This window comes from Hydra viridissima, unplaced genomic scaffold (assembly GCF_058129835.1).
Source record: "Hydra viridissima isolate aposymbiotic clone 2 unplaced genomic scaffold, HvirCarnegie_v1 scaffold_1, whole genome shotgun sequence".
NCBI lineage: Eukaryota > Metazoa > Cnidaria > Hydrozoa > Anthoathecata > Hydridae > Hydra > Hydra viridissima.
In genome coordinates, this window is record NW_028324300.1 from 5,921,609 (window position 1) to 5,943,410 (window position 21,802).

The window sequence follows — 21,802 nt, forward strand, 5'->3', positions numbered from 1 at the left end:
AACAAAATATTTTTAAAGGGTTTTTTATAAATTGTATCTTGATACTTTAAATAACCTGTGCAAAAGAAAAAAATAGAGATTAGAAAAAACACACCACGCAAAGATTTCATGTAATTAACTGCCATTTTCAGCACTGTTAGCTTATCAGGTTTACGAATAAGTCCATTGCATGAAGGTACCATATCAGATAACTCATTAATGTAAGCATTCATTTTATTCCTGCGACGTCTTTCTATTTCACTGTGATTTTCCCTACAAAAATAAAACCATCTAAAAAATGCATAAAATATAAAATGTATAAACAGCTTCAAAAGAGTATAAAAAAAGACTTTTTGTAGAAGTTATTTAATTTGGTTTGATATTCACATATAAAATTAAAATAATTCTAAACCTAATATTATTGGTAAATTGCTTGAAGTTTAATATTGTACCATTCTACTTTTATCCTATTAATCAAACATAATGCGCTTTTTTTTACCTGTTGTTTTTAGTTAACTTAGGACTTTGATAATGTATAATTCCTTTCCTACATTTTAATATTTACCTAAAAATGTTTATTTATAAATAACATATACTTTAAGTATAAGAAAACTACATTTTAAAAATGTTTAAAACACAAGAATTCCTGAGCTTAAGCAGAGTTCTAACATTACTATGCAACAAAATTGTTGTATATTTCATCAACTGAGCTAGAGTTTGCCAGCATTAGCATGGTATAGATTCATGTTAAATTTAGTTCGATACATAAGTGCAGCATTTTAACATTAAAAATGTGAAGTGGTTTATAGGTTCAATTTCACAACCACTTATGAAATGATATTGACTTAAAGACAGCGCAAGGTTCAAAATTAATATGGCTTTGAAAACATGTAACAAGATACACATTCCAACTAGAATTTATAAAAATGCAATTGAGAAGCTGCTTTAATCCCAGGAAAGCTAAAATAAAACTAAAAAGAATCAGTATAAATAATAAACTAAAGATTGTATATGCTGGTACAAACTGACTAAAAGTCTGGAGGACCAATTCTTTTTGAATGATAACACATATAGAAAGGCCTGCATGTCTAATGAAGACAATGTGTTACAAAAAAAGAATGCAGCATCAAATATAAGATCTTGGAACTTTAACTGTAAGAGAATGAGCATAAGAAATATAGTATCATGCAGTTTTTTCACTCTGTCTGATACTGAAATGTCAACTGATGAGCTAGATGAAGAGCTTTATTAGCCACCCTCTCAATCTAAATTAAAAAATGACTTGCTAATGTTAGCAGTTGTAATTCTACTTATCCGATAGCAGCCACAGCTAAGACTATTGGTTAAAACATTGGGAATTTCAATATTAGTCAAGTGTCAATATGCAGAGCCAGAGTTTCTAGCAGCACATTCTTGGTAAAAACTATAATTTGTGGATTACATCATCTTGGACAAGAAATAATAGTTATTTTCTGTACCAACTAGTAATATAACTATTGCTAGTGCAAGGTTTTGTGTAGGCAAATTAAAGATTATATAGCTTCTGTTTTACCTATTTCTTTTTAGCTTTGAGCTGGTCTGTTCCATTAGTCAGAGTCAGACTCATCTGACTCTGACCATAACCATTTTACTTTCTGATCACAACCATCTCACTACCTGAGGTTCCTGCCTTGGGCCATTTTTCTATAAGTACTAAAACATTTTTTATCATAAGCTGATGATCACATTGTAAGCTTTTTCATAAGCTTTATGTCCCTCATAAGTTCGTCATAAGCTTTACATCTCTCATCCAGATTGCAGCAAAAATATCTAAAAAACCATAATGACCAAGATTTGAACAACCTCAATGCAACTCCCAAATAGTGTTTGGCTTCACTTACCTGGGAAAGTAAGCATGTGAAATATTTGTTGCATCTTTTAGTGGCTTCCGAAGAGACTGCTTACTGAAAGCAGCTAATTAAAGTCTAGAAACTTAACAATGCCAGAAACTTTGAATGTGCCAGATTTTAAAATATTGAAAAGTAATCAACTTTTTTCCCTAGAGAAAAACTTACTATGAATTCCTCCATGAGCTGTATAAGAGAAATATCTACTAGATTGCATTTATTTTAGCTTTCTATATAGCAGGGGTGGCCACAATAAGGCCCGCGGGCCAACTCCGGCCCTCAGCAACCTTTTATCCGGCCCGTCAGTTAATTGTAAAGATAATAAAAAAAACTATAAACATATGTAATATTAATAAGATATATAATATTTAAATTTATAAATTAATAAATTTTAAAATATTTTTTGTAAAAAAACAATCGCTTTAAATAATTAAAAATATATTAAAAAAATCCTGCTGGCAATTAATCGTAGGATTAATTTCCGGCACTGCCGGCAATTAACTTTTGCGTTTTTTAATTGTAAATGGCATCTTCAAAATCAAAACAACGAAAAATCGACAAGGAATGTCGTTTATTTAATGATGAATGGCAAACTAAATACTTTTTTGTTGAATGTAATTCAGTGCTAGTATGTTTAATATGTAATGAATCGGTTTCAGTGTGCAAAGAATATAATTTAAGGAGGCACTATGATACAAAACATTCAAAAACTTATAATCAGTTTGTCAACGAGGTGCGGAAAGAAAAATCAGTTAAATTGAAAAATAAGTTATTTGAACAACAAGATTTGTTAAAAAGGGGCAACACTGAAACAGAAAATGCTGCTATTGCAAGTTATGAAGTGAGTCTTCTTTTAGCTAAAAATTGTAAACCATTCAGTGATGGGGAAATTATTAAGGAATCTCTTGAAATTGTGTTCAAAAACATTTGTCCTGAAAAATTGAAAATTTTAAATAATATCTCTCTCTCAAGACAAACAATTACACGAAGAACATGTGATATTGCTGATGATCTGAGTTTGTCATTGACTGAAAAAATAAAAGCATTTCAGTATTATTCAATAGCTATTGATGAATCAACTGATATATCACAAACTGCTCAATTAGCTATTTTTATTCGTGGTATTGATAATGATTTTCTTGTTACTGAAGAGCTACTTGACATCTATCCTATGCAAGGCAAAACAATAGGTGAAGACATTTTTCTTGCCATGAAGAAAGTTTTTAAAAAATTCAACTTGACTTACAACAGATTAATTTCAATTACATCAGATGGTGGCAGCTCAATGATTGGAAAAAAAATGGGTGTTGTTTCCAGACTGGAAAATGAAATGGCAGAAAACAAATTGTCATTAATTAAGCTGCATTGTATTATTCATCAACAAAATTTAACAGCAAAGACTATGGATGTGGAAAATGTAATGTCTGTAGTAGTTAAAGCAATAAACAGCATTAAGTCCAGTGCATTACGAAGTAGGCAATTTGAGGCTTTTCTTGCTGAAAATGACTCTGAATATGGTGGTCTGCTTTATTATACTGAGGTGAGATGGCTTTCTAGAGGTAATATGCTGAAAAGAACTTATGATTTGAGACAAAATATGTTGAATTTTTTCAAAATTATCAACAAAGATTATCCACCAGAGCTAGAAGAAAAAGAGTTTATTGAAAAATTTGCATTTCTAGTAGACTTGACCCAACATTACAATATACTTAACAAAGAACTCCAAGGAAAAGATCAATTAATTGGAAAAATGTACAACTTTATTCTAGCTTTTCAGTTGAAATTAACTTTGTGGGAGCAGCAGTTAAGAACTGGAAATTTCAGTCATTTTCCAACTTTGGGTGAGCTGAATCCTGGAAACACAGCAAAATTTGTTACCTGTATTGCTGAATTGAAAACAAGATTTTCAAAAAGGTTTGCAGATGTTAAGAATCATGCAGACAAAATCCAATTGTTCACAGTGCCATTCTCTGCTGATATTGAAACTGTACCAGATAAATTCCAAATGGAGTTAATTGATCTTCAATGCAGTGATGCTTTGAGAGAAGCATATAATAAACAAAATTTATTGTTATTTTACAAAAATCTTGACCAAAATAAGTACACCAACTTAGTCAACAATGCAAAAATGATGGGTGTCTTGTTTGGTAGCACATATTTGTGTGAAAGTGTTTTTTCTCGTATGAAATTTGCAAAATCCAAAACAAGATCTGTACTGACAGATACTAACTTGCAGAATACATTAAGAATCGCAACCAGTCAGTTGCCTATTGACATTAAAAATATTGTGAAAAAAAGGCAGGTTCGTGATTACCAATAAACTATAATTTGTATTATACCTAATAGCCTTGTGACCAGCATATGTTGTTAGCTAGTAAATATGTGTGTTTGAGTGTTATTCCTTTGCAAATCAATATTTTTAAATAAAATATTTTTAAAAAACTATATTATTAAAAATCTCCGGCCCCATTTAACAGTTGAAAAGCTAACTTTGGCCCTCATCAAAAAAGTTGTGGCCACCCCTGCTATATAGCATTCTTTATCTATTTTATATAACAATACATTAATTGTGACAATCTTTTATATGCACATCTGTGACAGACTTTGTAATGCTAAATCTCAATTTAAAATATTCTTTAAACAGGCAAAATTTAAAATCATTGAAAGGACAATATTAAACTAAAAACATGAAAGGATTTTGAAAGATAAAGTGTAGGTTACAAAATTTTTGCTACATACATCTATCTTTTGTTATATTAAGTTTGATTTGCATGGTAAAAAAGAAAATTTTCATATTATTTTTAGCTTTAAAAAATATCACTATATTTAAGTATACATGATAGACCAGTCATTTCATAAAAATACAGCAAAATAAAATTATGAAAAAGACAAACCTAGCAAACCGCTCCTTACTTTGTTCTTTCGTCTCATATCTGAAATTATGAAAAGCAATTATTCTATTAAATTTATTCAAAATTGGAGACTATAAAGCCTAACTCTGTATAGTCATACTAGCATGCTACTCAATGTAATTACAAATATCTTTTGCAATATTTACTGGTAGCTCAATAAGGTGAGATGCAACATACTATATAATACATTTATCATAATAAAACTCAATTCTTTTTTTTCTGTCAAGTTAAAAGAATCCTTGAGTGAACTAATTGTTACTATTTAACTGTGGAATTGGTGTTCATACTTTTTATCATATTGGCTATACCTGTGACTTAAAGTTTCTTTTATTAGAGACAGATGATGAATTATCTGATGATTAAATTTTTTATCAATAACTTGTTTGTTTAAATGTAAAATTTAGTAATAGAAATACAAATAACAATCTAAAAAATCCTTGTTTAAAATTTCAGTAATCAGCAAGAAAAGCGGTAAATAAAAGTGAAAAATAGTAATAAAAGCGGTAAATTTGCTTCTAATGCATTTTTACATAAAATTACCGCGGCAATTACACATTTTTACGCATTTTACACAGATTCACACATTTTTTTGCAGGTTTATGTATTTTTTTACATGCTTACGCATTTTTATTCACTTTTACTGCTAGTGTGATAATCCCATTGCTTAATTGTTGCCAATAAAAAGTGAGAAATTTGAAAGATGTCAACAATGCAGCCAAGCAAGGAGTAGATATTCAGGCATTACAATCACACAATACATCCTTACAAACCAAAAGAAATAAAACAGTTTTTAATGCAAGTTGTGGAGAAAAAAATCTGCTACGATTTTCCATATCTGACACAAAAAAAAGATATGAAACCTGGTTATATTGGTTTGATATTCACATATAAAATTAAAATAATTCTAAACCTAATATTATTGGTAAATTGCTTGAAGTTTAACATTGTACCATTCTACTTTTATCCTATTAATCAAACATAATGCGCATTCTACTTTTATCATATTAATCAAACATAAAGCTCAAAAGGAGAACAAAATGCAGATATGTATATGTGTAAATGTATGTATGTATGTATGTATGTATGTATGTATGTATGTATGTATGTATGTATGTATGTATGTATGTATGTATGTATGTATGTATGTATGTATGTATGTATGTATGTATGTATGTATGTATGTATGTATGTATGTATGTATGTATGTATGTTTGTATGTATGTATGTATGTATGTTTGTATGTATGTATAATCAACTATAACAAAGAGCAAATAGTTATTACATATTATATTGAAGGTACTGCTCACAGAGAATGTAATAAATACAAAGACTCTAACATTTTAGATTATTGCATTAAAAACATACCCACAAAAATAAACAAAATTCCTTGCAAAATTATTTGATTTTCTAAGTACTTCAGAAGTACATCAGATGCTTGATGTACTTCTGAAGTACTTAGAAAATCAAATAATTCAAAACTACCGTAGAAAAATGAAAAACATTTAAAGAAAAGTACTATTCGCTAACATTATTACCCTATTTGATCAATCATTTATCTTATTACCTAATGGTCTTTATTTTCCCATCTTCATCATCTGAAAAATCTCTAAAAAAAATATTTTTCAAATCAAAGAATTTTTTTATTTTAAAAGTAAAATAAAATGAACATTAAAAACAATATTAGGTTATACAGCTTTAATGGGTTTTGCTAATAGCACTTTATGTATTATCTACATTTGGTGTTTTTTTGCTATTGATGAGGATTTAATGAATATTGATGAGGATTATAGAGGAATCTTTCAGAGCTTCAGATGGCCCTAAAACATCTCAAACAACTCCAGTAGAGTTTATCCCCTCATCTAAGAAAAATTCAAGAATGGTCCTAAGGTTTTCAGCAAGACTTAGTACCACTCATACAAACTAAGAAAAAATTCTAGTTTTTGCTGTCTTTTTCAAGACAAAATTCCCCAGATCTGGACACTGATGTGCAGCCTACCTCTTTCACATGATTGCAATTCTATTTGGTCTACCATGGAGACTATGAAATCCAAATTTGAAAGCTCAAAAGTAGAACAAAATTAGAGAAGAAACTCAGGAATGTTTAGAAAAATATTTTTGTGAACTGGCTGAAACTTCATTTTGAAAATTTTTTCACTAACTATCAATCACATGTTTTGTGTTTAAACTCACATCTAATATTATTAAATAAAAAATTTCAGATCTTTCTTTGAGTTTCAGAATTTTTTAATATCTTTTAAAATTTTGCATTAAAAGAGAATCGTAATTTGTTTTCTTTTTTTTTTTTTCTTTTATTGCTTATTATAAAAATAAAGTAAGCAAACAAACTGTTTTTTAAAATCAGTTTGTTTGCTAAGTTTTTATGGTGTTTTAAGAAAAAAGAGTTGCTAGAAAATAAGTAGGAGAAATGTATGTATGTATGTATGTATGTATGTATGTATGTATGTATGTATGTATGTATGTATGTATGTATGTATGTATGTATGTATGTATGTATGTATGTATGTATGTATGTATGTATGTATGTATGTATGTATGTATGTATGTATGAAAACAAGTTTTAATACATTTTTATCATCCCATGAAAAATTAATAAAAATTTCAGGAATGAGCTACTAAAGTTAAAATCACTTCAGCTATGAATGTTATGGTCAGTTTAGTTAACTATATACAAACAAAAGTTGTAAAAAATTTAATATTCAAATCACAAGAGTGGGAATTTTGTTATTTTGAGATAAATTTTTATAGTTAGATGATTGTTTTTCTATTGCTTCCATTAAAATTTGACCTTTTTTTTTTACTTTTTTTTCCTATGATCTTCATAAAGTACAAAATTTCAAAAAACAGTTGAAATTCAGACATTATTCTAATGAAAACACTATATTATAAAAATTTTACACACTATATTAAACAAAATGTTTAAATTAGGTTAAAAAAATTTGAAAAGTTTAACTTGTATTGAAAATAAGTTTTAATTCTTTATATACCAGATTTCTGGTCTTCCGTTATCTACTAAAAATTCTGTCTTAAAGTTTTAATCATTTAAAAAAGAAAACTAATCTCAAATCAATTTGTTTTAGAATAGCAAATTTACTTTAACAGCATTCCTAGAAAAATCTCAGAAAATTAGATTTAAACAAACACCTTTTAAAATTACTTTTACTAAATAGTAGTTATAAACTATAAATTCTGAAAAGATCAATTACAGAGTATTATTTTTTTTTTTAAAGAACATCTTATATGTTTTTAGAAACAGAAAGCAGATTTAATAAAATATTTAGCAAATTATTGTACATTATTAATTTTATAAAATATCAGTACCTAACCTGAAAAAAACTTTAAAAACTTGCTATTTAAAAGGAAAATATGAAAAAGGATGATTGATGCACAAAATATAAAAATTCTACAGATGTCAAAATTGTTTTTTTAAACACAGTAGAAATTATTGCTTTAAAAATTAATCTATAACTCTAAATATAATTTAGATAGAAAATGGTAAAATTCTAGAGAGTAGTAATGGATATGAAAAATATCTTTTTATTACTTTTATGCTTTATTTCTGAGATGAATTATTCTTATTTTATGTACAATCAATCTGCTGTGGAAAAGAGAATGTTTGACTTAATTTTTTACCAAAACTTTTGTTTTTTTTAATTACTAATAAAAGTCACTTACTCTTCCACTGATCTTGTCCTTTTACTTGAAAAAGCATCATTAAACATTCCTCCATCTATAAAAACATCCCAAATAACATTGTATGTAAAATGTTTAAGACTAATTTTCTAAACAAAAATACTTTAGATTTTGATTTAGAAAATTTACCACCCTTTAAAATTACTAAACTTTTCTAATAAGTAAAATATATTAGAACTTCAATTTTATTTGTGAACATTTTTTCATGAAAAATTATTCTAATTTGATTTTAAACTTGCTGATTGAATTAACTTGTTTCAGGTTAGTAATTTGCTATTATGGTATTTATAATAATTACTTTAACTAGGTTTTTTGTCTTAATCTGAGGAAAAAAAATTTTTCGTTTATCAGGTATTTTTAAACAGTTACAGTAATTTAGTATATTACGGCTTTTCTGATCAAAAATTCTGTGATACAAAAATTTATAAAAAAATATGTATTAAATTAAATATCAGTTAAGTAGAGTAGTTTTTACTTTAAACATTTCATAAGTTACTTTTGGTTTTATTAATTAAATACTTTTGGATCTTGAGCCAGATAGAAATACTCTTCTCTTTTTAAAAACTGAGAGTTTAACAAGTAGAAAAAAAAAAAGCTGCTATGAAACAATCAAACACATGTACTGCTTATCATGCCTATTAAACTGCAGAATTTGTTTTAACAATCAGAGAACTCCATTAATAAAAATTTAAGGTTTATATTTGGAAGTACTAAGGGATGCCCTGTAATATAATCAACTTGAATTTATTGATTTTAAAACTTAAGTTTTTAATTATTAATATCAAATCAAAACAAAATATTTAGTTTTGAAAAAATATACAAAAAAAAATTTAATACCTCAAAATATCAAGGAAAATTTTTTCTTTTCAAATTAATAAATCGATATTAGATTATGAGTGTTAAAAATCCATTACACCATATGCCAAGTCATTTAAATCTTTTTATAATTATTATTAACTGTAATGTTTTTATAACAAAAAAATTCATTGTCTTCTCATGTGTTGAAAATCCTCTTTTGTTCATTTAGAAAATTAAGAAATTCTAAGGCTACTACCTACAAAAATGTAATTAAAACTATTTTCTATAACGCTCTTGCAATTAAAATGTTTTCTGTAATTTGAATAGATTAGGGAGATGATAAGCTAAAGACTTTTAACTTATTTAGCTTAAGACTTTTAATAATATACATGCATTTATATATATATATATATATATATATATATATATATATATATATATATATATATATATATATATATATATATATATATATATATATATATATATATATATATAAACACACACACACACACACATTCATACCTGCTGTACTACGCTGTTGCATTGTGTTGTTTCAATATAAAAAGTAAATTGTGATATAACATGAGATAGGTTCAGTATGGTAACTGTAGCACATTTAATGCTAAATAAAAAAAATTAAAAATAGACATAAATATGATTGCTTGTAGTTAATTCTAGTGACCAGTTAATTTAGGATATGATATGATCATTTATCAATAACTTTCTGATCATAAGAGTTGGGAAAATCACAAATTAAACAGAAATTTACCCTAACAGTTATTTTTAATTATCAGATAATCCACAATATTAAGTAACAAATAGTGATCAATAACCAAGCAGTTGCAAAAGAATAGCAATTATAATCATACATTTTTGATATTTCTTACATTATTAAATAATTAAACTCAATTATTACAATGAGCATTGACATTACAATGAAACAGAAACTAAGAAGCTTTTTCTGTACTATATTAATTCCAACCATAGTATTTTCATAACTTTCGATCCAAACTTTCTTTCTCACCTACTTATATTGACCTTAAACTTGATTTGACTTTTTAGACAGTAAAAGGAATACGGACAATAAATACGTACACAATTATCTGGAGACTCTATAAAGTACAACTACTAAATGGTTTATGCTTTATATATAGTTCCGTTTTTTTTTCCTCTTTTCTTTTTTTTTTTTTTTTTTTTCTTTTTTTTCAGACTGGATATACTTCAGGGTGGAGAGACTTTTTGATCTCCGTGGCCGAAAAGCTCTTACTCAAAAGTCCAGGCTGAAATATAAAAGAAGAGTGCGGTCCAGTGGAAATTTAAGTACTCTAAGGCAGAACCGTAATTTAGAGAATGAACTAGCTGTTTAACTTTTAAGTCTTTTTCAAAATAACTAGAAAGCATTTAAACAAAAAGTTGCCGCGATCCATCAAACATCGTTTATTCTTCGTTTCAATAAAAAAAATTTGCTTCAAGTTATTGTGTTAAAAGAGTTTTAACTTTATAAAACATACGCAGCGCAATTATGTGAACAATGGTGTCAAAATTTTTTTAGTACCACAAATACTACAATAATAAATGGAAAAAATGCAGTTTTTTTTATATTTCCAGAATGATTTGTCTAGAGTCCTCTCACTCTTGCTCCACCTATAATCATATCTCAGTAGATATATAATCATAGGTGTAAAAATCATAACACGTATAACTCTTTGGAATTGCTTATATTGGTAATTTTGGGTATTTGTCATAGAGATTATGAAGAACTCTCAATGAATAGGAATCCTTTCCAAGTAGACTTGGAGTTCTAGCTGGGCATTATGGGCATGGATGCCTTGAAGAAGCACCTTGTTTGTCTACCATATTCAAAAGCAAACAAAATCAAAATGCATCAGCATAAAGTAGTTGCAATATTTTGCATATGGTATTACAGTATTCAACCAGCTATGAAAAAAACAAGGATGAAAGTTTTTTGATACTGTTGTCCATGAATATTCTGTAAACTTACACATCAGTGTGTCCAAATCTATTTGGGATGATTTATACTATCAAAGATTTATTAGTTAGTTTTAAGTATGGGTGGGAGTAAAGGTTAGTTTTAGTCTAACCAACTTTAGTCAACTTTTTAGACTAAAGTTAGTCGACTAATTTTTTAGTCTAACTAAAATTAGTTGACTAAAATAAGATTTTGTGCTAAAAAAAACTGAATAACCAATACCATGGAATTATATGAACATATATGTTAAAAGTGACAATAAAAAATTAATTATTAAGAAGCATGTTGAAAGTGATATTTATTGTTTAATTATTGTATGTGGGTGTTGTTAAATGTGGTATTTGTAACTTAATTATTGTTATTATTGTTAATGGTCAATTTATTGGTGCGTGCTCTCCACAGAACTCTTTTTTATTATATATTCTGTTGGTGGAGCAGCATAGACACTCTTGCATTTATACTAGATAAAAAATATATTGTCTCTCCAAACGTTCAGCTTTTGTTAATCCTCGAGATTTACATGAAAAACTATGAAGAGTTACCGAATTAAATGATTAAAGAAAGAAGTTTATCAAGAGTTAAGTAAAGTTTGAGTTGTTGAACATTGAAGTAAGTGGAGTTTGTTATTTGTGATTTTGTTTGGGAAGGTTTGATAGAATTAGAATTTAATTGTTAAAGGTGTTGATTGCGACGAAAATTTGATTTTATTCTGAGTTGTTGTGCATATTTATTTAAAAATGGCAGCCGCGTTAGGAAGGAAAGTAGCGAGAAGAAGAGCGTTACGAGTAAGTTTTGGAAATTTGTTGAGCGAAATAAGAGAGGAATTAGAGAGTGAGGAGTTAAATTATACAAAATTATTAGGTTTAAAAAATAATTTAAGCGAGAGTTATGAGAGATTAAACAATATTGATGAGGAAATATTAAATAATTTAGATCAAGAGGAAATTGAAAACGATTTTTTGGAGAGTGCGAAAGTAGTTGAGTGTTATCATGAGTTGATGGCTGGAGTGACACTAAAATTAAAAAGTATAAAAATAAATGAACCGTTTAAAGATTCTGTTAAAAGTTTAAATAAATCAAAGTGTATTTTACCTAAGTTAGAATTGCTAGTTTTTAATGGGAGTCCCTTAGATTGGCAGGGTTTTTGGGATCAATTTAATTTATCAATTCATAGGCATGAAGGTTTAAATGAGGTTGAGAGGAAGAAATGGGGGCATGTAGCAGGATTGGAGAATCCAGCAGATATTCCAACTCGTATGTTTTGTTTTAAGCTATTGAGTGATAGTTGGTTACTTAAATTTTTATGTGAGGAGGAGGTTGAAGTAGGATTGTTTGATGGTGAGAATAGTTTGAATGTTGATGAAGTTCTGATTGAGTCAAAGGGTGTAGATAGGATAAATGAGAGTAGAGTAAATATGGTTGAGGCTGCGAGTAGTGGTAATACTGGTGTTCTGATAGATATTAAGAAGTATTGAACATACTTATAATTGTAATGGGATATGTAAATAGATTTGCAAGTAACTTGATAAAAACAATTAAGAAGAACACAATGGAATAATTAAAGAAAACATGTTAACACTTGATGAATATGATATGGCATTTAATTTATGGTTATTAGTTGAACAGTTTTATTTACGAAATCAAGATAACTACAAAAAGCTAAGTTCATCCCTGAAGTTGTTCACTGGCGAACAAAATATACTGCGCGCAGTGGGCCAGGTATATAGGATATGGTGGACAAAACCTAATTATTACCCAATTGCTCCCCAAACCCATTTAGATATATAAATAATCATTATATATGAAATAATATTTATTTTTATCAAGAATATTTTAATTTTTGATAACAAAATTACAATTAATAGGCTTAGTAAAAAAATTTTTTAAATCAACCTTCTTTTCAAAAATCAAACAACAAATTGTGTTTAGCTACAAAGAATAAGAAGAAGGCGGAGCTGATTCCCTCAGCAAAGCCAGAACTTCACTGGGGATTTTTTTAAAACTCTTACTATATTTGTTATGACCTTTTCTTACTGATGTTATGACAGGATCACTAGATATAAGTAGTCTGTTAACCAGGTCGCGATTTGTGTCTATTCTAGAAGTCTTTCTACTGAAATCTTCCCTAAACTTTTTAAATCCTTGTTGCGGGCCTCTTGTGCCTCCTCTGACATCAGTCCAATTGGCAAGTACTGTCTAGCAATAATGGCATGGCCATGAACTAAAATTTTGTGTACTGATTGTGACATGTAATACCAGGAATACTTAGATATGTAAAGTTTAAGAGCAGTAATACAAAACTCTTTAAAATTGACAGTATCAATTTCAAATCCAGATGATAAAGTGACTAGAACTCTCCAAACGTTCAGCTTTTTAATCCTCGAGATTTTATAATATATTTGAATTATGACAAATAAATCAATTTAAAGACATTCATCAAAATTTATTATTTTTAAGAAATTTAAAACATTTAATATAATTTGTAACAATTAGGTAATAAAAATGTTTTGTTTGTACCTAGTATTGCCCAAAATTTTGTTTTAGTGAATTAAATAAAAATTGGTTTGTTAGCAGAACAACTCCGTCAAAAACAGTCGATGCTTTATACCGAAAATATAATTAGTTACTAGCATTTTAATAATAATTTTTAAAAGAAAAACAAAATTGAGAGTTGAACAAGATATATGTTCAATTACACAATATAGAAATAATAAAAAACATTAATTGCTTAACTGTTTCAATCTTATTGTTGTCATTGTAAATATGTGCGTTTTTATGAGTGTAGAACGAAATAAATTACGTATTATTATCTCAAAAAATCATTACAGGTATTATATAAAGGAAATCCGAAAATGCTTCTGCACATGGCACACCTTTCAAAAACATGGGATCATTTTTTTTTTATAAATTGATTTCACATATGTTTTATAATTTATAATTCACTTTAGAAATTGAAAAATCCAGATATGAACCGCTTTTCATTGAAATTTAAACCGAGTACTTAATAATAATAGGGGACTAATTAGATAAGTTTTATTACAAAATTCCGGGTGTTTATGTCGCAAACCCTTCTCCAAAAACTTGAAAAACTCTGAAAGTCGACCTTGAAAAAGATACCCTGGAGATGTAAATTGTAACTTACAGCAATTTGTTATTTCAAAAATGGCGCTTAAACCATTCACAACTAACACATAACAAGATTTTAAAAAAGTATCTTTTGGGTAAAAGTAACGATATATTTTTCGCAAATTAAAAATTTAGTAGACTAGATTTAGTTGAAATTTAATGTAAGTCATTGTTAGTGTAGATTTTGTTATGTTTTACAATAGTGGACAGAGATTTATATTCTCCCTAATCAAGTTTCCACATTTATGTTTAATTCCACGAACATTTGGTTGGTAGCAGTATGAACCCAAACCTCTATCTTTGTGTGCTTTTTTTGCTCTCCTTGCTGCACTTCAGAGAAATGTTTGATAGGAAATTTATATTACAGACAGATACTGTAGAATATTCACCAAAGTTGTTTGTATTAGTTTTCTATTTACTCAACAATGCTTGAAGAAGAGTCCAACATCTTTTAATTACATTATTTTGATGTTTAGTTAAATCTCTTGAAGTTTTGTAATTTTTTAAAAAAGTTTATAGCTGCATTTCTATATTTGGTTCTTCTGACACCATCTAGTTGCACTTGGTCCTTATGAAGCAAAAGTTACTTGAAAGAACTCTTTTTACGTTTTCTTCACCCAAGATTATCTGTATTAATAGTTCCTTTTTGAAAATGTTATTCATTTCGCGCGGCTTTGCTCCACAAACAAAACATAATTGAGAAGATGTCTTAGCTGTTGATATAATTGTTATCTTACATCTCTTAGGTTATGCCACAGAATTTATCCACGTTCTTCCAGTTTTTTAGCTGAACAGTGGATGTATTTTAGTTGTTAGCTGATGTTTTTTAGCTATCCAGATGATGTTGAAGGGAGCTAAACCAATCCAAATGATGAATGAATAAATCTTTTTTTTATAAATTTTTTATAAAGATTTATCAAGCAACTGTTTCTACGGTGTTCTTTTGACTAATACTTTATAAAAAGCTTATATGGGATTATCCAAATATTACGTCACGCAATTTTTGAACATAATTCTTTTATGCAAAATTTTCAATCTGAAGCCAATACCGAACATAATGAATGGTAGAGAAGAATTCGAAGAAGGATTTAGATCAAACGATGATGCATTGCATGACAGTATATCTCTATTTCATGTTTGGGTACGATTTGTCGAATGCTTCTTGCATATCTTATATAGAATGGGTGTAAAACAATCGAAGGTTACAAAACAACTAAAAGAGATATTAACAAACAAAAAAGCAGGTAACAACTCTACGACCAATTTGGAGTAAGAGTGGATGAACCAACATCGGATCGAGCATAATGATGAAAGGATCGAGCAAGTATTCTGAAGTATTTTAATTGTTAGCAACTGCCGAGAACCAATCAACCTGAAAAAGTTGATGCTTATTGCAAGAATTCAAAACAGACTGTGTCTTGACGCTTCCTTCTTTTATCATATAGTCTTGTATTTTTATTTTATTATTTTTGTCTTTCTGAATTAGAAAATTTTTTCGTTTTTTTCGAACTTTCACATTTTGATATTAATTTTTATAAGAACATATTAAGGACAAAGATAAGGACGTTAAGTGATCTAATAATGATAAAAGCAGTAATAATAGTAATAATATAATTTATTTGGTATTCAGTATGAATGTTTAATAGCATCCTTAAGATAATCTTAAATTTTTATGTGGTTAGAATTGGGTTATAGTTATTTAAATACATTAAAAATAGTGTTTGAAGAAAACTTTTGTTAAAATCTATGAGTTTTTTTTTTTTTTTTTTTGCTTTATTCTTAAACTTGCGTTTTTTTTTCAATTGCTTAGAAAATGAGATATTTAATGAGTATTGATTCCATTTTATGAAAGATTGGTACGATCAGTTAAGATACCACTGTTAAAGGTTATGGGAAAATCCCTTGTTACTTATGAAGAACTGCAAACAGTTTTATGCGATATTGAATCTGTAATTAATAGTAGACCACTTGTCTACATGAGTGAAGATGATAATGAAGAAGCGCTTACTCCCTTTCACTTGATGTATGGACGAAATATATTAAGAAATAATGCGGAATCAAATTTATGTTTTGATACGGTTGATATCAAGAAACGTGCCATCTACTTAAGGAACTTAATTAATGATTATCGAAAGCATTTCAGTAAGGTTTATCTGAATGAATTAAAACAACAACATTTATATGATAAGTTTAATGATAATAAACAAGAAAAGGTACTAAAAGTAAATGATTTTATGTTAATTAATGACAAAGATATGATACCCAGAAGTCAGTGGAGAATGGCAAGAGTTGTGGAAGTTATTGAAGGAAAAGACAAAGCAATTCGTGGAGCAAAACCAAAGGTTATATCAAATAAAGGAACATCCAAGATATGTTTCCGACCTGTCCAAAAATTTATTTATAAGCAAACTTAGTTAGAGCTAACACAGCAAAAAAAATATAAAATAGCAACAGTTGGGACACTTGAGACAGAAGTGTCAATAAACAGTATTACCATAAACAATATAGATTTTAATTTGCAAAGATGATAAAAAAAAGCACTTACTCTTCATAATTAACTTGTATGGGACTAAAATTTCAACAATATTTCACCTTTCATCTTGATTTTGAGCTGGGGTCATGGTTTTCCTCATGCTTATCTTGCAGCATAAAATATCAGAATTTTACTCAATATAGCTTATTATTAGATTTAGGCCTACTTAACTTATTTAAAAAATTTTATTGAAAAAAAAAGCTACCTAGAACTGCTAGATTTATCACTCATAGAAACTAGAACATCAGCTACATCTGTTTTGCAACTGGGATCAACATCAGAGTCAAAACTATATTCATAAATATTGGTAAAGAACACTTAAAACTATCAACTGCGTAACTAGCGATTGCAATCCCGGGATCCCGGCCTTTTTTATGATACTGAAATCCCGGGATCGTCTAACATCAATCCCGGGATTCCCTATAAGATCGAAGAAAACAAAGCGTAATGAAAAATTATATAAAAGTAATAAAATTATATAATAATCAATAAAATAATTTTTATTTAGTATAAAATTGTAAAAAGTATTGTATTTTCAGCAGTATAATAAAATATCGAAAAGGATTGATTTAGACAAAAACAAAAGTGAAAAACTTCGCACTGTTATGTTGGTTAGCATATACACTTTTTAAAAATTGAATACGATCTGTTTTAAATAATAGATTTGTAAGCAATGAAAAATATTATTATAATATACTTGCTTGCGATACCTAGGCTTTGTATCATTATATATTACGGTTTATATTTATTTTATAATAATTCGTTATATAATACAAATTTACGTTGTTTCTAAAAAAGTTATTAACGCAAACACTTTTGAAATATTCGCGTTAAATTAGTTAGATTTTTTAATATAGTTTTTTTTTTCAATTGTCAGTTTTTTCAAACTTAAGAAAAGCGCGTTTCTTAGGTAGAATCTTAAAACTAAAAATTAAGTCAGCATGTCGTATGTGGATTTTACAATTAAAAGTAACTCAGCTGTTTGGAAATATTTTTTACTTGATGAAAAAGGCCAAACAGCGATGTGTAAATTGCCAAACTGCAAGAAGATTTTAAAAATTGGTGGTGGCTCAACAAATGGACTTCATACACGCATGTTTTCGGTGCATAATGTGAAGGTCGAAATCCCAACCCAGCCTAATTTTACCGGAGAATGAACACCTAATAAACTACCAAAAAAAGAAATCTAAACCACTTACAGAATACTTATCAATTTATGAAAGGGAAGATAAAACACTTCGTGCTACACTTGCTCGTTTAACGGCGTCAGACGGGCTTTCATTCAATGCGATTGTTCTTCAACAGACTTACGTGCCGCTCTAACTGTTATGGGATTCAGAAAGTTACCATCGTCAGTAAACACAATTCGTAATCATGTGGTAGAGTACAGCAAAATAGTAAGATTAGGTTTAGTTCATCAAACTGAAGTGCGCAAAAAAACGAATTCGGTGTAGGAGAGAGATTTTCTTTGTCTTTTGATGAATGGACGTCACTTCGTCAGTTCTGGAGTTTAGGTCTAGTGCGAATAGCAGATTAAATACCAGCAGAAAAGTGCATTGAACTATTAGAAAAAAGACTTAAAGACCATAGTCTTGATCTATACAGCAACATTGTGGCTATAATGACCGACGGAGCTAGTGTTATAAAAAAAGTTTGCAAGTTGTTGCCTACTAATTAACAACTATGTTTTGCTCACGGCATACAACTTGTTGTAATTGATGTTCTTTATAAAAAGAGAGAATTCGATGCAAATCAGCCAGATTTTAACAATTAATTTTCTGACAGTGATTCATCCGAGAATGAGGACATTGAGGAAGATTTGTTGGACTACAATCATGAAAATGTAAGACCTAAAATTGAACTAAATGAAGTTCATTATAGGCTGTTAATTTCATGCTTACAAATTGATGTTTTTCAATCCCGAAATCCCGGGATTGAAAAATCTTGTAGGATACTACCAGATTTACTTGAATTCTTTAGCAGTAGAATAATAGCAATAATAACTACTTTAGTAGCAGACTAATAGTCAAGAAGCGTAGTAGTGCTAGTACTAGTTTTGCTAGTACTAGTAGTGCTAGTACTAGTTTTGTATAACTAAAAAAGTCGTATAAAAGAAAATATTGCTTTGTATCGTAATCTTGAAAAATACGCAAGGTTGTAGTTAAAATAAAGGCAAATTTAAAGTAATTGACAAAGCAGAGCACATAGTTGTACAAATATACGAGGAGCAAGGATATAATGCTTTTCTCGGTCTTGGAACTAATCTTTGTAAAAAACGGAACTTTGATTTTAGAATAAGATAATACATACTGGTGATAATATCTCAAGAAAAAACCCACTTGAGAAAACCTCAACAAAAAATAATCGTTTATAGTACTACATGTTTTTTTTTTATAAGCATATGAAATTTTTGAAACAGGCTCGGGTATGCTTAAGCAAAAAGTTAAAAGAGGCTAAAAAATATGCTTAAGCTTGAGCATATTTCTAATAAAGTATGCTTATTTCAATACTTTCCTTAAGTGTGCGCTTTACTAAAGGTTAATGGTTATAAGAAAAATAAAAAGTTGACTTATGCTCTGTATTTGCTTTGGTTTTAATGTAGCTGAATTAATGTTATAGTATAATAATAAAAAATAAAACATATATACTATATACAAATGTTATCAATGAAATCAAAGATATGAATTTCGCATTCCCTCTCGTCCGGACAAATAAATGTCATCTGGAAGAATTTCGTTGACACTTTCATTTACAACATCATCTTCCTCCACCGGTTGAATATCACCCTGATTTCCTATGGGTTGATCACTGCCAGGATCAATGATGGATGTTGGGGGCACTTTGTAACTATCAAGGCCCTCTGAGCCATCAGAAGTCATTAAACACCCATTCATCGTCCAACATTTCTTCCTTTGCCTGTCATACTTTGAAGTGTTTAAAGCTTTCAATGCATCCCCTGCCCAATGTGTAATCAAAGTTCTTCTCTCTTTTGCAGTGTAGGGCATTTCATTACTGAACCATCTATCAGAATGATTATCTCTATCGAGCCATTTTTGATGTTCAATGGCAATAAGTCTTTTCAGAGTGGCAGCATATCCTGTGTCAAGTGGTTGCCAAAGGTCAGTGGCACTTGGTAGATCATACTAGAGAAGTCCTTTAGCAGCAGCCACAGCATCTTTAAAATCCTCCTGCATCTGTCCCTTCAAATTGTCCAGCAAAAGAACAGATTTATCAAGCTTTTGTTCTTTTACAAATGGAAGAAGTGTTTTATCACACCAGTCCTTACAAACGTTTTGGTCTAACCAAGCATTTTTTTGGAAGTAAACTTGAATATCTTTGTGCCATGCTAACTTTTCGTCTTTTGAAATGCATTTTCCTTGACCTCTAAAAATGATGGCTAGCTTTGGTTGCTCTCCTTCTGGCCGAAACATAATTTGAAGGGAACATTGCCTTTTTTCCAATCCTGAGCCGGGTTGTGAGATCCATGTATTATGTGTTGCACCTTGACACTTGGGTACATACTTGTAAGTTTTCCTACCATGAACAACAAAGGGAAGCGGGCTCTGGTCAACATTGAGCCTTTGTCCAGGTTGGTACCGTCCCCATTTTTTGTCGTAACTTGGATCTTTAGAACCTGTTTTGATACAATTTTCTCAGTATGTCGCATGCCATTTCTGTAATAATGGTTCCATTTCTTTGTTATGTTTCCTTTTGTTTCTTTGTTTCGATCTCATTTTTATCTCTTTTTTTTTTTTTATAAAAATCGAACTATAACAAGAAGTTTTATTTCCACGTTTGGATCAATGTTTAATTGTATATTTCTAGCTTTACTCCAAAGCCAGGAAAAGTTAACAATATGACCTTTCGATCTTCCCTTCAGAAACAATCTGCGATAGGATGATTCAGCATCTTTAATAATAGTTTCTTTTTTTTAAGCCATCGCGAAATCTGACTTTGTGTTGCACCAAACGACTCTGCTATAGTTTCTTGATTTGCCTCATAACCAAAGGCGTGAATTGCTTCTGCTTTAAAGGCAGCAGTATATTGGTGGCGTTTCCTACCAGCTCATTTGCGAGACTCTTCACTTTTTTCATTTTACTAACAACATTGTTGACTATGTTATTGAGCACATCTTTCACTGCTAGAATGATAAGTTCTTCGTTTCTTTGAAGAACTTGTGATTGTGAATGTTTACAATCTTGTTTGCTAATTCCGTGAATAATTTTAACATGAAAAGCTAGTCCTTGTTGGCTTTTAAATAATTTTTTGCAATATTTGAATTCAACACTAGTTTCAACTGCTTCTAACGGCAATTTCACTCATTTCTCCTCTGTGCATAACATTTTTTGTAAAACCAAACGCTACCAACGTTGGCTGCTTTCTCTTTATTCTCTTTGACATTATAATTACTATTTTATCAGTATCTGAAAACAAAACTTAGAAATAAAATAAACATTTTAAATATAGTATTAAATAAACTACACATTAAAAGCGAGAGAGAGAAAAACAAAAGAAAGAAATAAAACAGTTCAGAGCGACTTCTAAACTTTATGTTATGTTCAAGTATTGAGGTTTAGGTTTTGCAACACAATGGCTTCATTACTTCATAAACTCGTTGCATTGCAAAACATAAACTTTGATTTTTGTTGTTTTTGTTGGTTTAAATTTAGAAATATATATATATATTTAAAATTTTTAATTAAATAAAGTTTAAATTTTTAAAATAGTTTATCGAGGCTCAGGAATATGCTTACATATGCTTTTTTTTTTTTCCAAATCTGAGCCTCCATATGCTTATAAGCATTATGCTTATAAAAAAAACATGTAGTTCCTTTTTTTTATTTTTTTAGAAACTTGAATATTG

At 28.9% G+C, this 21,802-nt stretch overlaps 1 protein-coding gene across 3 annotated transcripts in view; it reads right to left on the reverse strand.

Annotated features, from left to right (window-relative positions):
• Window positions 1-17,276, reverse strand: part of LOC145187445 (aryl hydrocarbon receptor nuclear translocator homolog) — a 45,511-nt gene extending 28,235 nt beyond the window's left edge. Inside the window, exons 1-6 of one of the 3 annotated variants that reach the window (XM_090088291.1) lie at window positions 17,144-17,276; window positions 9,812-9,911; window positions 8,471-8,525; window positions 6,342-6,383; window positions 4,760-4,798; window positions 95-252 (exon numbers count right to left, since the gene is read on the reverse strand). In XM_090088291.1, coding sequence (XP_089944417.1) covers window positions 95-252; window positions 4,760-4,798; window positions 6,342-6,383; window positions 8,471-8,525; window positions 9,812-9,833 — 316 coding nt within the window. In that variant the 5' untranslated portion in view covers window positions 9,834-9,911; window positions 17,144-17,276. Of the gene's footprint in view, window positions 1-94; window positions 253-4,759; window positions 4,799-6,341; window positions 6,384-8,470; window positions 8,526-9,811; window positions 9,912-10,064; window positions 10,537-17,143 lie in introns of those variants that run through there. The other 2 variants (XM_090088283.1, XM_090088297.1) reach the window with 2 other exon arrangements.
• Between the last annotated feature and the right edge of the window lie 4,526 nt (window positions 17,277-21,802).